Genomic DNA, 15,675 nt, shown 5'->3' on the forward strand with positions numbered 1-15,675 from the left:
TTTATATAAAGTCTGTTGATGCTGGATGCCCAATATGGTGGCCTGTTTTTACTTGGGGCTCTGGCTTTGATTCTTTCTGGTACAGCCAAGTCTATACACTTATGCAAGTGACTGTACACAGCTTTAGTGTAAGCTTCAGTGTAGTTTCCACTTCCAGCTGTGTGTGTGTGTGTGTGGGGGGGGGGGGCTTGGAATGCACCTATACCTTTACTCTGGAGGGTATAACTTGCCTTTGTGAAGTTTTTTTTTTTTAGTCTGATTTCACCCTTTGTGAGTTCTGGTGTTAGTGTCACCTTAAAGGGTAGCAATTTGTGGTCAGATTTAACAAACGAGGTTCTGACAGTTACAGTACTGCATCTGTATGTCATGTTAGTGAAGACCAGATCTAGTACGTTTGTTCCTCTTGCCAGGGTATGAACAATTTGTTCCAGGGCATTTGAGTTAAAGTCAAGGAACTTTTGCGCTAGTGAGTTAGGGCTAGAGCAGGTTTCCCAGCTGACGGTGGGATAATTGAAATCACCCATAACCAGTGTGTACGGTAATATTTGGATAGTCTCCAATTTGGTCAAGTAGGCTTCGTGCTTGTCATGACCCATGTAGAAGTGGGATCTATAACTGGCTACGACTTGAATGGGGGATCTTACCCACTGTAATCTGAACTTGGAATAACTCCATGGAGTTGTCCAGTCTAACTACATGCGAGGTGAATTTATTTCTAACACATATAGAAATGCCACCTCCTTTGGTTCTCACACATTCATTTTGCGTTCTGAAGGTGTGGAAGGCATTGCAGCCTTGCAAGGTCGAGGTATTCTCTGAGGCCTTAAACCAGGTTTGTGACTGCACAGACATCTGCATCTTCCACTGACAGAAGCATTTCCAGGGTGTGCAATTTTTGGTTTAAGCTCCTAGCACTTGACAGCACAACCCTTATTTTATGATTTTCAAATTTCACGTCTGTAAGCTTTTGAGACTTTCCCTAAAAAAGCCACTACGGAGAGACAAGAGCCTTTGCCAGCAGCTGAAAGCCTAGAGGTGCCAGGCACAGTTTCTGGCAGAGGAGCGAGGTTTGTTGATCATGGCTTCCCAGGCTGACAGGAATCAGATTCCCTCTGAACAGCACCAAAAACTAAGCCAATAATTGAAAACAATTTTTTTTGTTTATACTGTGGCATCGTTCTAGGTAAGGGTAGTATGCTGCTCTCAAGGACAGGGACATACCTGCCTGGGACACGTACTCAGAAAGCTCAATCATGTCTCTTTATATAGTCCAGTGAGGTACATCTCAGGTCATTCACCCCAACATAAACTATGACAGAGTCATAATGGTACTTGCTGCTGAGAGACCTGAGTACATGCGTGACCTGACGAATCTTGGAACCGGACAGGAAGCCAACTGGGACTTTCTCCTTGTCCAACTTGAGTGGGACATCTGTGTCTCTCACTATTGTGTCAATGACTAGAAAATATTTTTTGATTACTACACCTTACGGGCTTGGTAGGGGAAACACTGGTGTTGCTGTATGTCATGGGTGCTGTGGGAACTGTGTTAATTGTAGCAGTCTTTTGCCACTTACGTTGACTTGTGTTAGATGCGTTCCACGTGCATGAGTACTGGTACTATGTGCATGTGTAGTGGAGGGTGGGTCGACAACTTCTTCTGTGTTGGATTCAAGATTCTTGGTGTAGATGCATCTCAAACGCACTGTACTACCGTGAGTTATTAGTAGAGGTTGTTGGTGTACTTGAGGCAATTGCTACACTGCCTTAGAGAGACCCACATCAACAAAGTTGGCAGGAGAAACAAGGGTGGTCCACCTGTCCATAATGCTAGGTTGAAGACTTATCACTAAGGGGGCTTTTCAGGACTGATCAAGGAAGAGCTCAGAGGATGGATATTTCTGCATGTTTTTTTTTTTTTGGTAGTTTAACAGGTTTCAGCTCACTAGCACTATTTCTTTGACTGGGAAAGTACCAAGGATGAGGGCTACACCAATGTGCTACAGCTGTAGCCCAAGGAAAAACTCCTGAATTAATCTGTCTGGCTGTAGGGCACAATTACTTGGCAGTGCACTGTGCTGCACTACACACAAAAGCAGAAACCTGCTCAAATGCAGAGCTTAAATACCAGAGGCTAAAAACTTGAAAAAAAGGTTCAAAAGGACCAATGAGTATGCTTACTCCAAGCCCTAAACCAACCAGACAGGTTCCAATCAGCATAATCCTCTCAGTGGAATGCAGAAAAGTCCCTTCCAATCTAATATGGCCTGGAAAACGTGCGCGGAATAAACAGTCACTACAGACAGACCCCAAACACAGCAAACCTGTATCTGGATTATGCTACAGCTACTAACCATCCTGATTTCGGCAAGAACGATTACAAAATGTTTAACACAGCAGAAAGACAGCAGAGAGAGACACTAAAAAAAAAAAAAAAAATTAAAAACAGCAGAAAATCAGCAAGGAGACTCAAAAGTTTTAAACAGCTAACAAATTAGTTATTTAACACTGCTTGGCAGGAAGTCAAACTCACTACAATGGAACTTTATGAGCATGAGCAGCCAAGATGTTGTGTACGTGTTCTGAGCGGATAAACCCAAACACCTAAATTTAGATGAACATAATTACGGACGAAAAGGAAAGTTGTGTAAAATCTTACCATAACCATAGATGTCCTTCTCTTCCATGTTGCAGTATTCACTAGTGAGTTTACCCTTCTTCCAATCAGCTTTTCTGGTCAGGTTTCCAAAGCCTTTCCAGTCCCTGATGGTGCTTTGGACGTCCGATGTGTTGGCAGGTATGTGGGCCATAAATGCTCACACCAGCCCTCAGAACCAAGGAAGCCCCAGACGGAGCCAGTCCTGATGGCATAGCCTGTACAGAAGCCGAGGACAGCAAGTGCAAGGATAGTCAGGGGAAGATGGGAGGGAAGGAATACTGCAAAATGGAAAAGAAGGACCTCTATGGTTATGGTAAGATTTTACACAACTTTCCTATGTCCATCTATTCTAATGTTGCAGTATTCACTAGTGGGGGGAGTACAAAAGCTCACTGCTGGCTGGGAGGTGGCCTGGATGAGGACTCCAGGAATCCATGCAGGATATCTCTGGCAAATCCTGCCATGGAGATGTAGTCCAGTTTATAGAGTCTGGTGAAGATGTACTAAGACGACCAGGTAGCCGCTTCCAGAATGGAGGTGGTGTCTAGGCCTTTAAAAAAAGGTTCTAGACGAAGCCATGTCTCTTGTGGAATGGGCTCTGATGTTGCCTATCAGTGTCTTCTCATGGTGTGTGTAACAAAAGGAAATGGCCCTAGCAATCCAGGAAGAAATGATTTTTTTGCCACAGCTTTCCCCAGAGCCCTGGGGTGGAAGGAAACGAACAGCTTGTCTGATTTGCATAAAAGCTTGGTCTTCTGCAAATAGAATTAAAGTTGCCTGTGGACATCTAGGGAGTGAAGGACTCCCTCACTGTCTCCCTGAGGATTTGGAAAGAAAGTGGGTGTGTGAACAGCTTAATTCAGGGAAGGTCATTGACCACCTTGGGGGTAAAAGAAGGATTAATCCTGAGGGTGACACTGTCAATATGGAAAACAAGGAAGGGTGGGGTAGCCATAAGGGCTTGGAGCTCTGAGACCCTCCTGGCTGATGTCAAAGCTACTAGTAGTACTGTTTTCTAAGGGCAAAATTTAAGTCAGCCTTGCCAGCTGGTTCGAAGGGTGGTAGAGTGAGTTTTTCTAGCACATAGTTAAGGTCCCAGGAAGGAGGGGTCGGTTTTCTGGGGGTCTTAAGTGTAAAACACCCTTGAGGAATAGCTTGGCTGGAAGTCTGGATGCTAACGGAGGTTCCATAGGCAAGCAGGCAGAAATGGCAGACAGGTGTGTTTTAAGGAGGAGTGAGACAAGCCTGTCTTCAGGAGTTCACACAGGTAGGACAGAATCAGAGGCAGGTCGCTGTCCAGCTGCTTCATCTGTCTTTTGTGACACCAGATAGAAAACCTTCTCCATTTAGAGATAAGATTGCCTTGTGCTGGATTTCCTGGCCTCCTGCAGGACAGAGCACATCCTCGTTGTACAGGTGTCTGAAGGGAATCAGAATCCTATCACGCACAGGGAGAGGTGCAAGGATCTCCACTGTGGGTGAATCTGTGTCCCCTTGTGCTGTGTGAGTAGATCCACTGAGGGGGGGGGGGGGGTAACTTGTGGTGATTCCCATTGGAGAGAGAAAGAAGTAGGGGGAACCAGTGCTGCCTTGACCAGTAGTGAGTCACCAACAAGATTTTTGGTGAATCCTGCTGAATTTTCAGTAGGACACTCTGGATCAGGGGGAAGGCGTCCAGGAATCTCTGCTTCCAAGACATTAAGAAGATATCTGTTTGCACTGCCTTCGGGTCGCGAGTTCTGGAGCAACAGCAGCGCTGGAGTTGCCTGTTTGTGGAGGAGAACAGTTCTATCTGTGGAATACCCCACCTGTGGATCAGATCTAGGAATAAATCTCTCGACAGCATCCATTTGTGACTGTCTGAGGTGGTTCTGCTTAAACAGCCTGCCTGACAATTGTGTTGTGACGGGATGCAGGCCGCCTGGAGGGAGATCCCCTGGGAGATAGCCAGATCCCATACCTGTAGTACTAGCCTGCAAAGGAGGTAGGACTCTGTCCCCTCCTTGTTTGTTCAGGTACCACATCACTGTGGTGTTGTCTGTGAAGATCTTTAGTATGCCCTGTCTGAGGAAAGGCTGGAAGGCCTGCAGGGCAAGAAGCATGGCTGACATTTCCTTGATGTGCCACGGTTTGTGTTTGCCCACAAACCTTGCACAGTCCATGTGTCCAGAGTTGTCCTCCCCCAGCCCAGATCTGATGTGTCTGTGTGCATGATTGGGAGGGCATTTGCAGGGGGAGGCCCGGGTTTTGGGCAACCTGGGCCAGCCACCACTTCAGTTCTTGGTGGAGGCAGGGGAGGAGTGGGATCCTGAACTCGAGGGGATGTGAGTGCTGGGTCCATACCAAGCGTAGATACCATTGCATTTTCCTCATGTGTAACCTTGCCAGGGGTAGCATGGGAATAGTAGCTGCCATGTACCCAAGAAGTCTGAGAAATTCCCTCGCAGTCAGGTCAGGTGAGTGGAGACTGTACGTGGTGGGTCAGGGAAAGCACTTTTTCCTCTGGGAGGAAGGCCATCCTGAGGTCTGTCCTGATTCGGCATCCTAGGAAGATGATGTCGTGTGTAGGACTTGGTTGGGATTTGGGGACGTTCATGAGGAACCCTAGAGACTGCAGCAGGAGGTCCTTTGTGTGGGCGAGGAGGGTTTGTCTGTCTGCTGCTTGAATGAAAAGGTCTAGATATGGGAAAATTTGCATCCCCCTTGTCCTGCAGTAAGCAATGACTGGGGCTAGGCATTTTGTAAATACCCTTGCTGCAGTAGAGAGCCCAAAAGGCAAGGCACAGAACTGAAAATGAGAAGAGCCTGCTTTGAATCGGAGGAATTTCCTGGAGAACGGTTTTATGGCACTGTGCAGATAGGCCTCCTTGATGTCCAGGGTCACCATGAAGGCCTGAGAAAGGATGAGGGGAAAAGAGTGGGCTGTTTTAGCATCCTGCAGGAGGGAACCTTCAAGAAGAGGTCGAGACAGAAAAGGTCTATGATAAGTCTCCATGATCCTTCCCTCCCTGAGCACCAGAAAAATTGTGGAATAGAAGCCTTTCCCTCGAGCCGAGGGGGCACTAGTTCTATGGTGCCTTGGAGTAACAGATTGTTTAGGACCTTGGGTAGGAGGGACCTCTGAGAAGGGAGGGGGAATAGTCTTTGAGGAGGAGAGAGCCAACACATGAAGTAACTCTCCCTCACTTCGGAGATGAGCCAGAGCAAGGAAGACAGGGATGGCTTTGCAGCACAGTCTGGGATATCATAGAGTTCTTTGGAAGTTTTGACTAGTAAGTCCAAGGAGTATTTGACCATGTGTGACTGGTAATTAGTAGCCCTAAAAACTAGGGTAGCAGAAGTGTACATCTTCTTTCCCCACCTCCCCATGGCCTTACTGTTTTTACCTACAGGCAGGACAGTGGAGGTAGGGAGAAGTTTGGTTGCCCTATCAGTAGCAACAGAAATTGTAGATGGGTCTGCTGGAGGGCACTTGAATAGGAATTTCACGTCAGGTACCCTCTGTAATCTGTCTGCCCTTATAGGGGCAGGTGGCTGGGAATCTGGATTCATGCATGCTGCAGCAAAAGCATCCAAGAAAGCAGGTGGGATAGCAGCCGGGTTAGGAGATTCCATCTGGATCAGGTCATAGAATCTTTTTTGAGCTTCAGACATGTCTGAGCATTCCAATTTAAAGTGTCCTCTTGTAAAATTAACTGTGTCCCTGAATGTAAGGTCTTCCACAGGGGAGTCAGGTTCTGCAGAGACTTCTTCTGGGGATCCATACCCCAGAGGGGAAGAAATCTGTGAAAAGTAGGACAAGGAATCCTCTGAGGAGTCTGACATTACTCCTCTGCAGGTTGGCTAGGAGTTCTCTCAAGCAAGAGAGGCTTGGGACTGAAGAGGTGGAGCAGCAAAAGGAAGGTCTGCAGTAGGCCCAATGGCCAGGAAGGCATTTTACAGGCACTGCCTGAAGGCCTGCCAGTCGGGCAAGGCCTTGGGAGTTGGAGGAGTATGCCTCTTTTGCTTTTTCGTGATAGGCCTAGCAAGCGTCTGGCTGGCGGTAGGCCTGGAAGTCATAGCAGTGGCGGAGGCCTGGTCCGAAGCGCCCATCCCAGTTACTCGCTTCCCCTGACATCTGAATCGGGTGCCGGGATATCATCCCAGACGTGTCTGCTCTGGATTGTGTGGCCTCCTGATAAGTACCCACTTTATTCGAAGTGGTAGGCGTCGGTTCGTCGGCCAAGCTGATGATGGCTACTGGCTAAAGGCTGAGAATCGGCAGAGGGAGGCGCAGTGGAAGTAGATGGCCTGAGGGGCTTGGCCCTCTTCCTGGTGGTTCGGATGGAGCATCTTCCATACCGAGAGCGATCTAAGGCACTGGTTGTCAAGGTACAAGTCAAAGGCCTGAAGTCGGTGGCGAAGGGTCTTGGGGACGAACAACTTGCATATAGCGCAGTTTTTGTAATTGTGATCCCTGCCCAAACAAAAGAGACACTGGTCGTGGGTGTCTTTAAGGAGAATTTGGCGACCACAGTTGCACTTGTTCTTACCGGACATTAACAGACTATAGTACTACAAAAGGACTGAAGAAAATTCACAACTGGGTACTTATCTTAATGCAAAACTGATCTGACGTCCGTGAGTAGCAGGAACACCTGGCGTATGGCCAGTGGCAGAAAAGTTTTGAGGGCTGGAGCGTGCAGATGCCATATTTATGGACCACGTACCTGCCAACACTTCAGACGTCCATCATGGACTGGAAAAGCTTTGGAAACCTGGCCGGACAAGCTGATTGAAGGGCAAACCCACTAGTGAATACTGCAACATTGGAACAGAAGGACATCTGCACAATGTTTGCCTTGCAACACAAGGGCTGAAATAACACTACAGAAAAATAAGAGCCAAGGATCACAGCCACCTGAAACTCTAGCACTATAAAAGTACACACAAAAAAACACTTTCCCAAGAGGTGGACACCCTCAAAAACAAGCTGATGCCAGTTCTTATCTAGCCAGCCAGAACAGAAATGAATGAGTCAATAGTACTGTTTGAGGGAGAGGTCAAATGTCTAGGCGGGCAAATAAGACTACTTCCTGGAGTGTGCACAAACTACTTCACAGAAAAAAGACATACATTCATCTGTGAAAATCGTATACATTTCTAAGCACAAATACAGTCTCTGTCCTTTTTACCACATCATTCTCACCTTGCCTTTGTTTTTCGCAGTAGACTGTCCAACGAGAGATGCATGATAGATAAGACCATACTTAGGGGTATCTCTTTTTGTTTTTAAAGCTCTAAAGAGTGCCTTCTCTGCTCCCAGGATCTGGACTGTTGATGCTGGATGCTTGGCTAAATTCAGAAGTGAGCCTTACAATAAAAATGAAAAGATTAGTAAGTGCAAAGCAGCAAAGAAACCACACACCATACGCATTTTTGACCACAATTACTGACATTACAATTGCAGACTCCTTTAGCTTGTCCCAAAATCTCCATGTGTTAGCTAAATATAGAATGACACAGTTTGCCCATACACACTAGGATCATAAAATGGGCAAGACACACCACCAATGTGAGAACTCCAAACCACCTCTAGGCTCAAATACCATATTCTGGTCTTCGATATACAATTCCCTACTCACACACCCGACATACACCCCTGCATGCAACCTATTCTCTAAATATACTTATTTTTCTAATGGTTGAAATGTTTTTATGTATTTGTGTATGTATATTATATACACAATAATCTCCACATATATATATATATATATATATATATATATACTTTTACATATGAGCTTGTTTTATGTTTGTATGCATACATATATGGTGTGTGTGAGAGTCGCACACACATTATACTTGCACAAAACCAAAGTGTAAAAAAGTCACAGACAAATCATAACTACAAAATCCAGCGTCTTCACTGTGTAATACCTTAAACCTCCTGTAGTAGAGGCCTATGAGACGTAAGCAAATGGCTCATTAAAGGACATAAGGTATGAAAATTACAACTGAACAATCCACTTACAACCCACTGGCAGTGAAAGAACAGTGATCTAAATCAAAAAGTCTGAAGACAGATAATAATTTCTTCCCTCTGAATTCCTAAAGCTTTCTGACAGAAGAGGACTACATTAACAAATCAAAGCCAAAAAGCATAATGTCTGGTAATTATGGAGATCACAACTCACACCGCAGAAAAAAAAAAAAACACCTACATGCAAAGGTGCTTGGTTATGACCGACAGATGTGGCCAATCACCCCACCCCAAAAAACACTTTACTAAGTTACTGCATGCTCATCTGCAATGGTTAAAGTCTTATGCCATTAAGAAATAGATTTACTCAGAAAGCTATTGAGATGGCAGGCAATTCTCAGACTTTCTGCTGACAAAGCTCAAGTAAAGCAGGAAAGGATAATTCATCCAGCTGGAAAGCCTATTTTACTCAGCATTACACCCGTCTAAAGCAAAGCTTTCCTACAGAGGACTCTAAGGCCTGCAACCCAGGTTAGGGTCAAGGAAAGATCAAAAGTTAAATAATCCCTTGACAGCAGTCAGTCATCCAATGAAGAGGATACAAGGAGGCCCTCTCTCCTGAAACGATTTCACTACTATGGCTAGACTGTTGGTATTCTGGGGAAAGACCACCAACCAAAAGACAGCACCTCATCCAGAAAAATGATACCGACTGACACAGGAATCTACTGTGTAGTTCCAAAATAATGATGCCCCAAAAGGCATCTAACATGTTTGGTGATTCCACCCAGTCCCTCTGCAGATGTAATCTAAATTATGACAAAAAGCAGAGTCAGTTCATCTGAAATACTTTGCTCCGTCATCATAACATTTCAAGTTGCCTGTGCACATCCAAGATATTATGGGAGTTTTTCCTGAGGAATATGTCTGCGGTAGTGGGGGACTGGGAGTAGTACTGTACAAGTAAATGAAAGCTTCAAGACTAGCAGTAAGGAGGGACTAGCTGAGGGCCATCCTGCCCTCGAGAAGGCTTTGAAGACTTGCAATTCTGACATCTTCTGTGTTGGAAGTAAAGGCCACCAGGTTAGAGCCCCCCCAACTAAAGATCCAAATACAAGTGGCACTCGGCCTACAGGTTTCTATGACCCAACGGCTGAAATGCAGAATCTCCTCCAAAACCATTTAATAACATTTTACTGTCACAGAAGACAGCAATACAAGACAAATAAAAAGTTACTTTTATTAGTGAACAGAAAAGGCAATCAGCCTGGGTTTCAACGAAGTAAAGATTCTTCGACAGATGCTGTCTTAACCTGTATGCTATACTTCCTGCACTAAAAGGAAAGTGGTTCCCTAACAAAAGGTTGAATCAATGAGAAGTTTCCTGGCATCCTGAGCAGCGTGCAAGACATCTGTGGGGAAGGAGTCTGGTTTTTATCTTCCACTCCAGTAGGTTGGAGGGCTTGGCGGCGACTGCAGCAGGGTTCCTAGCTGCTGGGAAATAAGGCTGTGACACAAAGTGAGAGCAAGGGACCTACTCTGCTCAATTATTTTATTCCAAAGAATGAGTGCTGTCTTAAAGGGGTGTCTGCAGAATCAGGCAGATACTGCCTAGCCACATTTTTCTTGCAATATTTTGTGGCTCACACTGACTTTTAAAGAAAGCCTTCCTAACAGGTTTGGCAGGGGGATTAGGGTTGTGACAACTGAAAATTCTCATGGCTGGGAAGAGCATCACTGTCCCTGCCCAACTACCTGCCTCAGTCTGAGACCCGTCCAACAGCCCATTTCAAAATATTTTGCTTAAATTGCGCAGCTGAAAGTTGTTTTTGATAAAGTTTACTGCTTGGCTGGAACCATCCCAGACACTTTCCCATTTGGCTAGTTTCACCTTTTTCCCCCCAACTTTCTGAATGCATCATGTGAGCGCAGTCCCAATTCTTCTTTGTCTATCAACAGATATCACAGTTGTCCTTTATCTTCTGGGAAGGTCTGAATACAACATGCCATCTGACCACAGTGCCGGACGTAGCTGTCCCAGCACAGGTGTTTCGCACACCATAAGTGCATCTAACAACATTCTTGCAACCCTTAAGGAATGTTTGCATTAGCCTCAGACTCTGCTGTTTCAAGGCAGAGTCAGGAATTTCCTTATGGGCCTTCCATGTGTTTGACATTACCCCTTTGGTGCAAAGGGAGGAGGCATGAGTCTGGCAGCTACCAACTCTTATAACCAAGCACCAAATGTAAACTTATTTGCAAAATCTATAGTACATGGACTTTGTCAGCTGATGCCAATTAGCATCTCTTGATCACATCCACTGAGAACCGATATCGGCCACCAAATTCTTACACAAGTATTCAAATTCCTCTCCGATCTCCATAAAGCAATCTAGCTTTCTTGGTGTCAGTGGCTATGAATCAGAATCTCAAAGGCATCATCGAACACCTTAATTAGCAGAGGTATAGCTGTTAAGTTTCTCAACCCCACCCACCAAGAACAAAAAAAAAAATTTGTGGGAGTTAGTGTACTGATTTATTCCCAACATGAAATACTCTGACATTAAAACTTAAGGGTTGTGGGCAGGGACTAAAGAAAATGACTCAAATGTCATTTTCATAAATGAATGGGATATGCATCTGTATTAAGTAACCAATGTCATCCCCCTCTTCCTTGTGGATGGATAATTCCAAGGACTGCTCCAGAGAAGGCGCTCTCCTTTTTAGGACATGGAATGCTTCCTCTGAGAAAAGTACAGTTTTGTACCTACTATAAATGTAGATGTTCGAGTGTTCACACTGCTGCAGTCATCACACTTGGGTTATCTGCAGTCAGGCGGTCCCACCGTCGGCCCGAGTTCCAAAGTCTTGGTCCAGCGTCGGTTGCTGTCGCTTCTTCCCTGACGTCAATGCGACAGGGGTATAAAAGAGGCAGCCAACGCCATTTTCTTCAGTTTTGCTTGCCCCAGATGTCAGGTGCCCCCAAATAGGAAGGCAATACATAATCCTAAGTAAATTACATAAGTAGAAAACAATAGCTACAACTGTAAGCAAATACATCATATAGAAATACATCTTGGAGATTGTATAAACAGGGAGCTATAGATAAAACCCAAGTACGAAGAGGGGAAGGTGGGAGGGTAACCTGGACTGCAGCAGTGTGAACACTAACATCTACATTTATGGTAGGTACAAAACTGTACTATGTTCATCGTGTTACACTGCGGCAGTCATCACACTTGGGTTGAATCCCAAAGCTAAGGCTGAGCGGTTGGTACTAAACAGGGTTTGGAGACGCTAGCAGGCCCTGCAAAACTGCAGTGGAAAAGCCAACTCTGGTGTTTGAGTATAGAGGTTAAGTGGTAGTGCTTGGTGAAGGTGTGCACTGAACTCCAAGTTGTAGCTTCCAAAATATCCTTGGTTGGTAACCCCTCTTGAGGAAGGCTGCTGATGTTGCTGTAGCCCTGGTGGAATGAGGCCCAATGTTACCAGGTACAGGTTTCCCATGGTGTGTGTAGCAGAAACGGATACAATGTCCTATCCATTTTGAAATGGTCTGTTTTGATACAGGCTTTCCTTGAGATCCTGCAGCATAGGATACAAAGAGCTGATCAGATTTTCTGAAAACCTTTGTTTTATCCAAGTAGAAACGTAATTGCTTGTGAATATCCAAAGAGTGTAGGAGCCTTTCCCCTTTATTCTGGGGGTTTGGATAAAAGGTGGGTAAATTAATGGTTTGGTTTAGAGCCACACTGGATACTACCTTCGGCATAAAAGAAGGGTTAGTTCGTAAAGAGAGACTGTCTTGATGAAAAATGATGAAAGGCTCCACTGCCATTAGGGCCTGTAGCTCAGACTCTTCGTGCTGAAGTTATTGCTAGCAGCAGGGCAGTTTTCCATGATAAAAATTGTAAATCAGCTGAAAAGGCTGGCTCGAAGGGCGGTAGTGTAAGTTTTTCCAAAACAAAATTGAGGTCCCAAGTTGGGGTTGGTGCTCTTCGGGGCGGTCTTATGTTCTTAGCCCCTCTGAGGTACTGTCTTAACAATGGATGTGAAAAAATAGGAAGATCCGTGTTGTAATGAGCTAAAATAGCTGAAGCGTGGATCTTTATAGATGAAAAGGAAAGGCCTTTGTGCAACATCTCAGTTAAATATTGCAGAATCGGAGGAATATTTGGGACAAGAGGATTTTGGCCTTTAGCCTGGTTCCAGGCGCAGAATCTTTTCCATTTGTCTGAGTAGGTTTTCCTGGTGCTGGGTCTCCTGGCCTCCAGAATGACATCCATAACAGCTGTAGAGAGAAGCGCTGACTGGTTGTTTAAATAATCTGCCATGCAGCCAGATTTAAAGTCTTGAGCTGGCTGTGTAGAATCTGATTGTTTTGCTGAGTCAGCAGGTGAGGAATTTAAGGTAAAATCCATGGTGGGCCTTGAGCCATGTTCCTTAATATTGGATACCAGTGTTAGCGTGGCCAATCTGGAGCAATGAGTATCATTTGTGGCCTCTCTAATCTGGCTTTTAGCAGCACCTTTGCCAGAAGAGGCATTGGAGGAAAGGCATACACGGTTAGTGTTTTCCAACTGAATGAGAGGGCGTCCACTTTCCAAGCTAGTGTGTGGTATGTCCTTGTGCAAATCTTTCGCAGTTGGTAGTTTTGGGGGGAGGCAAACAGATCTATGTCTGGGCACTCCCATTTTTGAGTTATCATTGTGAATACTTGTGGGTCTAGTTTCCACTTGTGAGGATCCATGATATTACTGCTTAGTTTGTCTGCCAATGTATTTTTCTTCCCTGGCAGGAATTGTGCTTGTAGTTGAACTTGGTAGGTCAGTGCTGTGTTCCACAAGGTCACTGCTTGCCTGCACAGGGGGTAGGAATGTGTGCCCCTTGTTTGTTTATGTACATCACTGTGGTGTTGTCCGTCTATTAGAAGTTGTCCTGGATGTAGGAGGTCCTTGAAAGCTGTTAGGGCATTTTGTACAGCTAGCATCTCTTTTTGATTGATGTGGAGATGCATTTGATCTGCAGACCATTTGCCCTGAATACACTGTCCTGCCATGTGTGCTCCCCAGGCGTAATCCGATGCATCTGTTGTCATGGTTTGCCTGGCTGTGGGCAAGGTGAAAAACTGACCCTTGTTGAGGTGACATGCCTGAGCCCACCATAGAAACTCCTGTTGAAGGCAGGGAATTCGTATTATTGTTTCCAAGCTGTGGCTGTGTTGAGTCCATACGCTTTTCAGGTACCATTGCAATTTCCTAATATGCAGTTTGGCATATGGTATTAGTAGTATGCAAGATGCCATGAATCCCAAGGCCTGCAGAATTTTTCTTGCAGGGAGTTGGGTCTTTGTTGCCATCATTTTGAAGTATTGAGTCAGTTGTCCTTGTCTGGCATGAGATGAGCCATCTGGGCTGTTGTATTTAAGCTGGCACCCAGGAATATTATGTCTTGTGAGGGCACTAGTTTTGACGACTTTTCGTTTACTGTGCACCCTAAGCAACTTAGTAGGTTTTTTTTACAAACGCCAGATGTTTTAAAAAGAATGTCCTTGCTGTCTACTTGAATAAGGCAGTCGCCCAGGTATGGATATATTTGGATTCCTCTGTCTGCAGTATGCAATTACTGGTGCCAGGCATTTTGTGAAGACCCTGGGCGCAGTAGATAAGCCAAAGGGTAGTGCAGAGAATTGGTAATGAGTATCTTGAGGAGGTATCTTCTGCAATTTTGTCTGATAGGGACATGCAGGTATGCCTCCTTGAGGTCAAACGTTACTAGCCAAGCCTTCTTGCCCAGCATGGGAAGAAGTTGATGTAGTGTGAGCATCTTGAATTTGGGTACTTCCAGGTATGTGTTTAGAATTGAAAGGTCCAGAATGGGTCTCCAGGCTTTGTCCTTTCGGGGAACCAGAAAGAATCTTGAGAGCCATTCAACAGGTTCCTGCACAGGAGCAAGGACAAGGATTTTACTCATGTCCATGAGTGCTGTAATTTGTCTTTGAGCCTCCGCCCGTTGATTTGATGGTAGGTTGGGCATTCCTTTTATCCTTGGTAAAGTGTGAAAGTGGAACCTGTATCCTTGAGTTACAATATTTAGGACTCATTTGTCTTTTGTGATGATGTGCCAATTGTCTGCAAAAAGTGCAAGTTTTCCTCCCAAGGGAGCTGCCAAGAGTGATTTGCTTGGCAGTCTGAGGGGTAAGTCATCTGTGATTGTCTTCCGATAGTTTGAGACCTGTCTTCTCCTCCCTTCTGGGTTGTGGCACCCCATTGCCGTGGCTTGTACGAGCCTTGTGGCTGACCTCTGCCCCTTGGGCATCTGTATTTGCCCCTCTGTGGTCTGTCAGAAGTTGGAAAGGACCAGTTTTTGGTTGGCCAATTTCTGCTGAAACGAGGGGGTTGAACCTGTAAAAAATCCTTGACTGTCTGCATAGATTTTGCCTTATCCTCCATTTTCTTTAAAACCTCTTCTGCTTTCACACCAAGTAAAACATCCTGCTGTAAGGGTGCATCCAATAACTTTGCTTTAACATGATCAGGTAAAGTTTGTTCTTTTAACCAAGCATGCATACGAATGACAGACCCTGTTACAGCTGCTCTGCAAGAAGCTTCCAATGAATCAAATCCACATTGCAAAGTATGTTTTCCCACTTGTTCTGCTGCATGCAACAAATCTTGCATTTCCTTGTAATCAGGCTGCTCTGTATGTGTGCTCATTTTTTGTTTTAATTGAGACATCAAATATTGTTGATATTTCAGCATGTGAAACTGGCAATTTAAGGCCCTCATAGCTAGAGTAGCTGAGGTATATACTTTCTTTCCCCATCTGTCTAGTGCTCTAGAATCCCTTTCAGACGGTACAGGATTTTTAGCGATAGAGGCCTTAACCCCTTTGGGACACTGGGAAATGGTTTCTGGGTCAGCAACAGGGCTTTTATATAGGAATTTATGTGAGTCAGGGACTCTGCAGTATCTGTCTGGTTTGGCTGGTGCAGGAGGTAATGAATCTGGGTTAAAGCTAGATTCTGAATAAACATCATCCACAATGTCTAACA

The 15,675-nt window shown here is 45.1% G+C and overlaps 1 protein-coding gene across 2 annotated transcripts in view; it reads right to left on the minus strand.

Moving 5' to 3' along the window:
- Positions 1 to 15,675, minus strand: part of NOP58 (NOP58 ribonucleoprotein) — a 581,042-nt gene that overhangs the window by 300,326 nt on the left and 265,041 nt on the right. For both annotated transcript variants that reach the window (XM_044075099.1, XM_044075098.1), the window contains one exon: positions 7,848 to 8,011. In XM_044075099.1, the coding sequence (XP_043931034.1) occupies positions 7,848 to 8,011 (164 nt within the window). The remainder of the gene's footprint in view (positions 1 to 7,847; positions 8,012 to 15,675) is intronic.

The sequence above is a fragment of the Protopterus annectens genome, chromosome 6.part0 (assembly GCF_019279795.1).
Source record: "Protopterus annectens isolate FY-2018-M chromosome 6.part0, PAN1.0, whole genome shotgun sequence".
NCBI lineage: Eukaryota > Metazoa > Chordata > Ceratodontiformes > Protopteridae > Protopterus > Protopterus annectens.